Source organism: Phallusia mammillata, chromosome 6, assembly GCF_965637545.1.
Source record: "Phallusia mammillata chromosome 6, kaPhaMamm4.hap1.1, whole genome shotgun sequence".
NCBI lineage: Eukaryota > Metazoa > Chordata > Ascidiacea > Phlebobranchia > Ascidiidae > Phallusia > Phallusia mammillata.
The window spans coordinates 26,014,481-26,026,584 of record NC_137257.1 but is presented as its reverse complement, the minus strand read 5'-3'; the positions used below and the strand labels follow the sequence as shown (position 1 = coordinate 26,026,584).

At 38.7% G+C, this 12,104-nt stretch overlaps 1 protein-coding gene across 1 annotated transcript; it reads right to left on the bottom strand.

The window, feature by feature from the left end:
• Positions 1-2,944: 2,944 nt before the first annotated feature.
• LOC145234563 (uncharacterized) lies at positions 2,945-7,808 on the bottom strand. Its single transcript, XM_080099275.1, has 17 exons — positions 7,709-7,808; positions 7,556-7,619; positions 7,083-7,258; positions 6,679-6,742; positions 6,194-6,351; positions 6,072-6,132; positions 5,721-5,890; positions 5,459-5,519; positions 5,136-5,305; positions 4,997-5,066; positions 4,650-4,837; positions 4,502-4,580; positions 4,258-4,439; positions 4,074-4,146; positions 3,742-3,926; positions 3,520-3,586; positions 2,945-3,330 (listed from the first exon to the last, which is right to left on the bottom strand). The coding sequence occupies exons 1-17, from the start codon at positions 7,806-7,808 to the stop codon at positions 3,144-3,146; spliced, it is 2,055 nt and encodes a 684-aa protein (XP_079955401.1). The 3' UTR covers positions 2,945-3,143.
• Between the last annotated feature and the right edge of the window lie 4,296 nt (positions 7,809-12,104).

Below are 12,104 nucleotides of genomic sequence, written 5' to 3'. Positions count from 1 at the left end.
CCGACTCTTTCAAGGGAGTCTGATTACCCCAAAACTTTTTCTCTCGCACAGCGCCATTAGAAATTTTTCAGGGATCGTTTCCACGTGTTGACTAGTGGTGTGCGGTGAGGATCGGCGTTTTTCTCGTGATTTTGTCGTTGCTGGTGTTGGGCTCCAGTTTACTTCAATTTAATCTTCCCGTTAGTGCACAATGACTTTTCTTCTGTAACACTTGGTTGGTCTTAACCCTCGTTCAAGCACCAGTTTCACAATTAAAAAAATGGTCTACGTATATGAATTAGACCATTACATTTTCCATGTGCGATTTAAAATCTGTACTAGCTTTCATGCAATGTACACGTATGTAGCAAACCAAATAAATTTAATCACTCACAGTAATTTTATTTAAAATTATTTATTGTGTTCATGCAGCTCTTATACTAGGTCAGGGGTCGCCAACCTTTCCACTCAATAAGCCGTTTGTTTGGACCCATTTTACACAGTTAAAACAGTGGAAGCCACAAAGCCCTTTTAAAATGTACTGCCACTACATATGAGGTTTTTTTGGCGGTAAAATGCTGCCAGTTTGTCTCTTTCATACTTTACGTTTCATGGTATGTAGAAACGCCGTTGTAGCTAAATACTAGAAGCGGACACCGTCATGTTTTTGCACTGCAATTTTCGTTTTCGACTTTTATGGCGGCATAATTAAATATTGTAAAGATTTTGTAATAACTGAAATTGGGCCGCAGCAGTGGGATCGAAGAGTCACAGGTTAGCGACCCCTATTCTGGGTAAAGGTTTTGTGTTGGTTGCTGTTAGTGCGGTGCTTGTCGGCTTTGTTACTGCTTTAACTGTAAAGATGGAATCAGAGCAACACTGTTACCACGTGAATCTCTTGCTCGCTCCAGGCTAGAAAAAGAAAAGTCAATTTGCCTTTTTCTGTCTTCACGCTTCTTAGCTTCGTGCTTTTTCTTAGCTTTAATTAGGGCGGAATACCTGATTGTAGAAAACCCTTTCGCTTACTATATAACATATATTTACGTGTTTACAAAATCAATTTAACTTTTTTTCGAGGTATATTTAACAAGATTTTCGGGTACTGCATTAAGTATTGGGCTCTGCAAATCTTGAAACTTATTGCATCAAAATCGCATTGTATAAGACCATCACTTTAACCCCAGCTGGACATGCCATACCTGGGGGGATAAATACTTTGTTTGCAAATGTCTAAACTCCCTAATTGCTACATTCTTGATGACGTCGACTGAATCGCTGTTGTTTCAGTTTTTTAAGGCCCCACTTCCATAACACGAGTGCAAAGCGTAGTAAGGTAAACAATTGACTTAAATTGCGGCTTAAATGCTTAAATAATGACCGTACACTCCAAAAATTGCATTTTATTGGTAAGTGTTCAACTATTAATTTAACAAGAAAGTAGTTCAAACAAAAAAGTTTTAAAAGCTGATTATCCGTTCGAATAGCTGATTTGTTTCCAGTCACTTTTATCAAGCATGTCTTATGATTTAAACTATTATAAGGTTTGTGTTTCAAATCACGGTCAAGCAGTTTATTATGGGCCTGCTTCCCTGAAGGGGACACATATTGATTTTACTCAAAATGTTTGTTTTTTTCTTGTTTTTTTCTTTTTTTTTCTTCTACCCAAAGTTTGTCCGACTCGTTTTTCCATCAAATCCTTGATGGACTTGGATGAAATTTACACAGATGGTAGATGAAGTTATGTAGATGTGCATCCCACTTTGTGTTTGTTGATAACCCCAGTATTTATCCCGCTAGCCTCCTAAAATGTGTATTTTTCCCCGAAGTTTGTACGACTCGTTTTTCCATCAAATGTTGGATGAATTTGGCTGAAACTTATACAGATGGTAGATGTAGTTATGTAGATGTGCATTCCACTTCGTTTTTGTCGATAACCCCAGTATTTATTTCGCTAGCCCCCTAAAATAGGTACTTTCCCCCTAAAGTTTGTCCGACTCGTTTTTCTATCAAATGTTTGATGGATTCGGCTGAAATTTACACAGATGGTAGATGTAGTTATCTAGATGTGCATCCCACTTCGTTTTTGTCGATAACCCCAGTATTTACCCCGCTAGCCCCCTAAAATAGGTATTTTCCCCCTAAAGTTTGTCCGACTCGTTTTTCTATAAAATGCTTGATGGATGTGGCTGAAACTTATACAGATGGTAGATATAGTTATGTAGATGTGCATCCCACTTTGTTTATCCGGATAACGCTAGTATTTACCCCGCTAGCCCCCTAAAAGGGGTGAGTTTGTAAACAATGTCAGAATTGGTTAAAATTTGGATAGCTTGTAAACTATGCCAATTATCGTTATTGCGGCATTGCAGTTCGGGGTTGTTAACAGCCCTTTGACGTCAGAAACATTAACGGTTGTTGCTCAAAGCACCTCTAGTGGTTGAAATATTAAACGTTGGCAGATTGGAATGAAATTTTGCAGTACTATTGATTGAGTCATTATGGTTTCCTACTTTTAAGTTTGTGTGTGTTGAATCGCAATCAGTTATCCTACTAGCTCCCTAAAATGAGTTTTTTAATTTAAATAGTTTTTACTCCATATAGCATATTTAGATGTGCACAGCACCAATCACTGTGTTTGTCTTCACAATACCAAACTTACTCATTGTTATCTATTGAATTGCATTATTTTCATCTTTGCATGTGTGGGGACCCACAAGTTTTTGCTTGCTGAAACAATCAAGGTTATAAAAGACGATGGCTAATATGGGATCCAATACAAAATAAGCATAGGAAATATATTTATGTTTTAAAATAGATCATAGTGTATGTGCAAGGGCAATATGTGCTAAGCCACCCTTCTAGTTATGTTCTACGTTTTCTTTTAGCATCAAAAGTTTGGTGTGCAAGATTCAATATTTTCTACCTCGTAAACAACAGACACTATGCTGAAATTTTTACTGTTGTATTTAAAGTTTGAAAATTTTAACGCTTTTGGAATGTACAGAAACAGTTCAAATATATCATAACACTGAGACACAGCTTACATTAACACACTTCACAGTAGGTTGAAATCCATGTGCAACGTAAAAAAGTAGTTTAAACTTGGATATATATTCTCTAAATCACACAAACACAGTAATGATGATGCATTGGAAACACATCGATTAAGCCATGAACCAACCGAGAACCACAAGACCCATCATCACCAACATATTAATTTGTGCTGCATGTTCAGCACCACCAGTGGTTGTTGTGGCTGCAGCAGTGGTTGTAGTCGTGGTTGTTGTTGTGGCAATAGCGGCAGAGTTGCAACCATCAGTGTCACAGCAAGTTGATACGCAGTTTGCCGCCCTGTGAAATAACATAATCATGTTTTGCTGCTTGTATGTTAATATGCATGTTACAAGACAATGATGTTATTATCACCTATGATGGGACAAAGTTTGTATGAATACATTTACGTACACGTTAAGGGCAAAGGTTTGCTTGAAATTTGATAAAGTAGCATCAATTTATGATTATATTTTTTCTCAAACTTACGTTCCACAAAGTGTGTCGCATGCAGTTGCTGCTGTACAAGATCCAACTGTAGTCACTGTTGTTGTACCTAAACATTAGCAAAGCATTAGAAAAAATGTCTGCAAAAGTATATGTCCTCGTTTCATTCATTTAGTTCATAACATTGAGTAAATGCCGTTTGCCAGTACTTTAGTCAGGGTTCGTACATGAGAAAAAATAGCATTAACGTCGCACAAGACTTACTTCCAGATGTTGCAGAGGTTTGAGTTCTTCCGCACTGTTCGGATGCAGCACACCGAGTGTAAGTCATATCCATAACTGGTGTGTCTGAAGTTGAACTTCCAACGTAACAGTTTCGGGCTGTTTGTTGGCTCACTGTTAAACTGTTGCAGAGATCCGAACTGCTGCAGCAAGCACTCACACAATTTCTGTGAAAAATGTGTTGCCGGTTATAATACCCCCTTGTCGTTGTGGTGTTTAATAAAAGCTGAATGGTGTTTAATATAGGTAATCGTGAATATATAATATTCTATAAATGATCAATGAGATGAACGTATATCTCATATAAAACTTACGGAGTTGAGCCACACAATGTTGCACATGCGCTCTGAGCTTGACACGATCCAACGGTTGCAACTGCGGCTGAATCTAAAAACATTACAATTGAGTGAATTGGTTGGACTGAGCAAAGCAAATAGGCAAGTACATCAGTTGTTTTTTAGTTTTCTACGTTTGTTTTTAAGATTTGATCACACTTACTTCCCGTTCCGGTTGTCGTTTCTGTTCTGGCACAAACGTGATTTGCTGTGGTGCAGGCCGTTGTTGCGGTTAAAGTTGTTCCAGAGACCGTTCCTGTGTAGCAAGTCAGCGTGCTTGTCATCATAGCAACCGTAACACTGTTGCAACCGTCCGCATCGTTGCAGCATGCGCGAACGCAGTTTCTACAAATTGTGCATTATTGATCATGTTGATTTTTGTAGAATGTGTGAGCTTGTTAACTTACGAGTCATCTGCACAGAGCAAGTCGCATGAGCCTGCTGAAGCTTGACATGATCCTACAACAACCACTGTGTCCATGTTGTCTGAAAATTGTGGTTTTGTTAAAAAATTCCGACGGATACTTTGTGACTTAAACCGCACGATGTTTTTACCTGCTGTTGTGGTTGTTTCAGTTCTTCCACAGAACATATTGGGATTGCAATGAGTGGCCACCATGCTTCCAGTTGCGGCGTTGCTTCCAACTGTAGTAGTTGTTCCAACCATACAAATTATACCTGTCTGTACAGCGACTGTCAAGGTATTGCACAAGTCGTTTGTGCAGCATGCAGCAACACAATCTCTGCAAAATTGTCAAAGTGGTTATTAAAGTCTCAGTGAGTGATTTTATCTGACGCTGATTGTATGAAAATGTCAAATGTTGATTTTGCGATGTGACGTTTTGTTGCTTTGGTAAAACTAAAAATCCTTGTCATTGTGGCGTTGGCTAACTTTAACTTACGGTGAAGCACACGAATCATCACAAGACGTTCCGTCAGCAAGACATTCTCCAACAGTTGTAACAGCGTCGCCTAAACATATTTAGTTGTTTGTAATTTCGTATGATTAAACATTCAAACAAGTTTGTCTCTGTTTCATACCCGAAGTAGTTTCACGTCTTCTGCATTTTTCTGTGGACGCGCAGACCATTGTTCCAGTGAGTGTTCCATCAGTTACGGATCCTGTAGCACATCGCACCACATCTACTATGTCAGTTACAGCGAGACTGTTGCAAAAATCTCCATCGTTGCAACATGCAGATGTGCAACCCCTGCAAAATATCTAACATTTTATGTTTTTCTACCTAGGCAGGTTGTTAAGCAAAACGATGAACGCAAGATAAATGTAAAAGTAAAAATAACTGGCGAGTTAGATTTTATCACAAGATGCAGCAATTTTTATGTATGTTGAAAATTCTACTCACGTGACTCCAGCACAGAGCAAGTCACATCCAGCTTGTGTCTGGCACGATCCTTCTGTAGCACCTGGAAATAAGATTGGGCATTTTACAAAGTAGAACTTTGCACTATGCACAACTTGGGTTACACGTTAAACTGTTGGAATATTTATTGTGTGTGGTTGTCGGTACAAGTAAAAAGTCATCAGTTTAGGTTTTTGGCCAAACGGATTATCGTATAAACTCGAAAGGAAATGTCAGTTTGCTAAATTAAGTTTGGTTTATTTACCTCCTGACACTTCTGTCCTTGCGCAGAGCTCGTTAGCGGCACAAGTGGTAGCAGTAGGAAATGCGTTGTTAGCCCAAGTTCCAGTCCCACATCTTATTCTACCTGCAATCTGTACTACTGTTCGGGTGTTACAATTGTCTGAGTCACTGCAACAAGCTGATGTGCAGCTTCTGTAAAATTAAATTAAAGAAAGAGATAAAAGGGTAACGTGACAACATACAATTCGAAATGCAAGAATCATATCGCACAGGTCAAAAAAATAAAAGCTCTTTTACAGAACACTTTACTTTGGGTTTTCTAAGGGCCTTTTTGAATTCAAAAACATTCAATAACCAAATCGTCCAAACTTACCCAGTGCCGGCACATAGACTGTCACATTCAGCCTGGGTCGAGCAAGTTCCAGCAATAGTGCCTACAAATATCTACCAGTAAAAAAACTTTTCTAATAAACCACAACATGATTTATTTCCTACTTGTAGTTAATGTTCGCCCACATAGCGATCCAACAGCACATGTCATTGATGCAGCAGTTGGGTCAGCTCCAGTCCCACACAGAACCACGTTGTCTATATCTGCTACATCCCGAGTGTTGCAATAATCCCCATCCTTGCAGCAAGCCGATATACAACCCCTGATAATATTGCGATGTTGATATTTAACTTAGATATCTTAAACTCAAAAAAGTAGTTACCGTTTAGGAGTGTGATGTTAAATCAAAAGTGTGCTAAATCTGTGTTTTTATCTATGTTAGCAAACCTGGGAGGTATAAAGCATATTTTGTTCCTATTCCATGCAAATAAACAACACCTGATCAAATATTATGTGCTTGATATTTTTTGAAAGTAGTTTACAAAAGTAAATTACATTTTAAGCGCAATACGAAACTTATGTTTGAAGTATCCATTTATAAGGTTAAATTAATACTTGTGTCAATCTATGCTTAAGCCACGTAACTCACGTTGCACTGTCGCAAAGTCCCTCACATGCTGTCTGAGTCTGACACGATCCGACAATGGTGGTGGCTGTGAAAGAGAAATGTCTTATTTAAAAAATTGAAATAAGACACCAACGTTCCAAACAAAATGCCGATGTCCTGGTAGTGACGTTTCTTTTGACTCAAACACAGCTTTATAGCGTATACTTCTGAACTTTACAGACAGCAGTTTGTAAAGTGTGTTTTAAATGTAAAGGCAATGTATCAGATGTGGTAACTTATTCCCCGCTTTTGTAGCAAGAGTAGCTTCGGGATATCTGCTAGTGTTACTGCATAAATTTGTACAAGCATCATGTGTTTGCAAGTTTTATGTGTTGGTAACGTACAACCGATTGTTGTTATGACCAAGGTATGTATCTGACACTCACTTGAACCTGATGTTGTTTCTGTTCGTGCGCAAAGCTCGTCAGCGGCACAAGTAGTGGCTGCAGGAAATGCATTGTTAGCCCAAGTTCCAGTTCCACATACAATTTTGGCTTCGATCTCTGCTACTGTTCGGCTGTTGCAGTCATCAGCATTGTTGCAGCATGCAGCTGTGCAGTCTCTGTAAACAGTATAATGCTTAAATTTGTTTGCTTATGGTAGAAATCCTAATTCAGGTTAAATAACATAACTTGTTATGCGCCGGATGGTTCCGATATTCCTGTTTTATTTAAAAAATTTAACATTCGTTTAATCAACTGGCTTCGATTGCTCATTGTCTTCGGCCCATTTGTATATTATAAATACCCTAGCAATGCATTGAAAAACAAATTATATTTGATTTGCAGAACCTTCTGCCACATTTTCCAAAACTGTGGTAAAGCAATTTCCCCCCGCTATAACATTATTCCAAACTTACGTAGTATCAGCACACAGGGCATCGCATTCTGCTTGAGTTGAACATGTTCCGGTGACTGTTGGAGCTTCAATTAAATACAAACTTTTAGTACGATTCATAAGTATTGTAGCAGGTCTTGCGACCTTTAAACTGAGCATTGCAAATCACACTTACTGCCTCCAACCTCCTTTCTTCCACAAAGCGATCCAGCTGCACAAGTCAACAGTGTTGCAGTGGCGCTTGCACCAGTTCCACATCGCACAATGTTGCTCATCTGCGTCACTGTCCGAGTGTTGCAGGTGTCAGCATCATTGCAACATGCCGATACACAATTCCTATGGTAAAAATATCAGACTACATGTAAAAAATATCTAAACCTGCTGACACTGGACTTATTTGATCTAAAAAATCCGTTTTGTTTGTGTTTGTGGCATACCGAATTTTCTAAGTGTTTAAAGAAACTCAACATCACTTACGTGTCACTATCGCAGAGTGCCTCACATTCAGCCACAGTTGAACAAGATCCAGTGGTGGTTACATCTGTGAAAGGTATGTTTTTAATAAATGCAATGGCATTTGCTTTTGAAAAAGCAGTCAACTTAGAAACTCTGTGAGCTTTAAACCAGTTTACTTCCATTTTTTCGTTTTTATTTTTAGTTCAAGTTTATTAATCGTTGTTGTCAGCCAAAATAGTTTCACATATTTTATTTATTTATTGCAAAAGAAACACTATGATGTTGGCTGCATATTCTTACCACCATTGTTCGCTGTTACTTCCTTCCTTCCACACAGATCTCCCGCGTCACACGCCATTGCAGGGGTAGCGAACGCGCTGCCGTCATGTACCCCAACCCCACATGTCACTGTTCCTCTCATTGCTGCGACCCCGGTGTTGCAGTCGACAGCATCATTGCAGCAAGCCGATACACAGCCCCTAAAATAAGCGTTACAGGCAAACTCAATGCAACAAAACGTCTTACTTCGCAGTGACCAAAAAAGTCTCGGTAATTGCGCTTAACCGTTACTAAGCACATGTCCATTGCGGCATTTTTTGCATATTTGGAATATTTTAATTTAATTTCTACTTACGTCATTCCGGCGCATTGAGCGTCGCAAGCGGCCAGATCTGCGACACATGCGCCTGTAGGATCTAAAAAATACACAGTATTAGTTAAAAATAAACATGTACACTTGTACTGACATATTATGTGTTTTAATGTTATGCCGATTTACAATCATTTTATCTTTACAACCGACTTTACTTACAATACACGAACACACTTGTAAACAAATCATAATTTTGTCCCAAGTTACGACTTACCGCCACTAGCAGTTTCGGTTCTTCCGCAAAAGAGTTCATTGTTATCACAGCTAGTTTGAGTTATACCACCAGCAGTACCAACCAGACATGTCGCAGGCTGAGCATCACTGAACGAAACGCCACACAAGAAAACAGCCAACAGTACGGCTGCACGTACTTGACCCATGTTTTTGGATTTAAGATAATATATTGGATGAAATAAATCCAAATGTATCTGCAACATACTTGCTCAAATATATCACTGACAATAATGAGTAAGTTAATGACAAGTTTGCCCGCAGTATTCAGGCCATCCCAACATGCGCACACAACTTTGGTCACTTTAAATATTTGAAAACGTCATTGACCGAGTTTTTAAATTTTTTGAATTTTCTGTCTATAAACAGTACATATTTTTTATCTCCTCTAACCAACTTCTTTTCCCGAAGTTTGTAGCAATTTCACAACAAAACTTCCTAGTTAGTCGTATTTAAACGATAAAAATTTATAAGTCATACACGAAACTGGTGTTGTGAGCCTTTTGCAGATTTATTTTACTCACTAAATTGAGCTACCACTTCGCCGCAAAATCTTTCTCGTTTGCGCCCGAAATCCAAGCACATCGTTGCCGACTTTCTTTATTTCTACACTTACTGTAAGTCCACTGAACTGAACAAAAACGTGGCAGCCCCCTCCTTATATTCACTACATCGCTGCGTCCCGACTCATTCAAGGGAGTCTGATTACCCCAAAACTTTTCTTTTTTCCCTCGCTCAGCGCCATTAGAAATTTTCCAAAGGTCGCTTCCACGTGTTGACTGGTCGTGTGCGGTGAGGATCGGCGTTTATTTCGTGCCCCTGTTCACTTTAATTGAAGTCTTTTCCTTCTATTGCACTTGGTCGGTCTAAAACAGATTCGTTAAACAACCGTTTAAGATTTGTAAAGTTGTCCTACTTGTACATTTAACAACCATTAGGATGTGCGACTAAAAATCTGTATTAGCTCCTGTGCAATGCACATTTTTTAATCACTCAAATTAACAACGCTAAACAAAGTTATTGTGACTAATGCAGCTGTTTTGAAACTGAAATGTTTGTTTTGTTGTTGTTAGCGGTGTGCTTGTGATTTTGTTACTGCTTCAACATTTGAGACAGAATTGGAACTGTAGTATAGCACGTGGATCTCCTGCTCGGTTCTTCTAGAGAGGATTTGTTGTAGACGTCATTGCCTTTTTCTTACTCCACGCTTTGAATCTTCGTACTTGCCTTCTATGAGACGAGGAAAATGAAGGACCTATGATTGTATCTGGTTTTATATAACAATAAAACCAACTTGTCGCATGTCAGTTAACATACATTTCATGTTCACCAAAACTAATTTCTTTTCGAGCTGTATTTGTTTTGTGTTTTGTTATTACTGTCGGCCTATTCCAGTTTTAAATGCTTGAGACGGCTAGCCTATATTTATACAGTTAATCGCTTCAAATCGCAACCCTCCGTTAATGATCCCTTTACAGACGCAAACCAAACGGTTCATTACTTGCAAAAGCGGCTTGATTTGGCATAGCACTTTTAATACCCCTGACGTACTATGATTCAAACTACTGCATGTTCTATGTTTAAAAATAACAATCAGGCGTTTTAGTGCACATGAGCTGACGTTGTCCACTTCGTAAACCACAGCTGAAAGATATACACTTGTATTTGACGTTGTAAAGTTGTGGTGGTTGTGGTTGTTGTAGTGACAGCGGCGGAGTTGCAACTGTCAGTGTCACAGCAATATTCGATGCAACCTGTAACCATGCATTTAAAACATGTTTTTTAAAGTACTTAACACTCCAGTTAGTTTTTTTTTCTAGTTTTAGACTTTTCGGTATGATTGGTTAAATGAAAAGGTATTTTTCCCTTATATATCCCATTCACTCGTTGTAAAGCATGTTTCCAACGTTGCATTCCGCTGCTGTGCTGCAAGATCCAACTGTTACCACTGTAGAAGTGTCTAAACACGTAAAATGATGTTAATATCTGTCTGTATAGAATACAACAATTATCATTTACCTCCGCTTGTGGTTGTTGTTTCTTTTCTTCCACACATTTCTCCACTTGCACAATGCTGAAGAGTCAAACTTCCAGTTGCTGCTGCACTTCCAACTTGGGTGGTTGTTCCAGCCAAACATTTTCGATCAGAGCAAGTTGGTATTGCAACATGTTTAAAATAGTTAGTTTTGTGTTTTGTTTTGAAAGGTGTTTTTTTCACGAAGACGAATCCTGAAATCGATTTTATTTACAAGATTAAAACTCAGGAAGCTCCTGAGGATTAATTCCGAACATTTTTTAAAATTTTTTTCATGTGACTTTGGCGAACTTTTAACTGCTTTGCGCCCGAAATCCAAGCACATCGTTGCCGACTTTCTTTATTTCTCCACTTTACGGTAAGTCAACTGAACTAAACAAAAACATGGCAGCCTTCTCTTTTTTCACTTCATCGTAACGTCCCGACTCTTTCAAAGGAGTCTGATTACCCCAAAACTTTTTCTCTCGCTCAGCGCCATTAGAGTTTTTCCAAAGGTCGCTTCCACGTGTTGACTCGTCGTGTGCGGCGATGATCGGCGTTTTTCCTCGTGTTTTTGTCGTGGCCGTTTCGTGCTCCTGTTCACTTTAATTAAGTTTTAGTGTTCCATAGATTTTCCTTCCGTATCACTTGGTCAGTCTAAACAGATTCGTTTACGCAACCGTTTAAAATTTGTGAAGTTGACCTACATGACGTTTAAGAACCATGAGGATTTGCGATTTAAAATCTATATTACCTCCTGTGCAATGCACATTTTTGAATACAACAGTAAATTAAAGCATTAGAAGTAACAGTAATAACAAAACGTTGTTGTGGCTAATGTAGCTATTTTGCAAGATAAATATTTCGTGTTGATTGCTGTCAGTGGTGTGCTTGTGGTTTTGTTGTTGCCTCAACCGTTGAGACAGAATCGGAACGGTAGTATAACACGTTGATCTCTTGCTCGTTCCTTTCAGAAAGGGTTGTTGTAGACGCCATTGCCTTTTTCTGTCTTCACGCTTTAAAGCTTCGTACCTGCCTTCCATGAGACGAATGAAATGAAGATACCTATAATTGTATCTTGTTTTGCACAACACGAAAACAAGCTTGTCGAATGTCAGTTAACATATATTTCATGTTCACCAAAACAAATTTCTTTTCGAGTTGTATTTGTTTTGTGTTTTAGCTATTGCTGTCGGTCAATTCCAGTTTCTAATGATT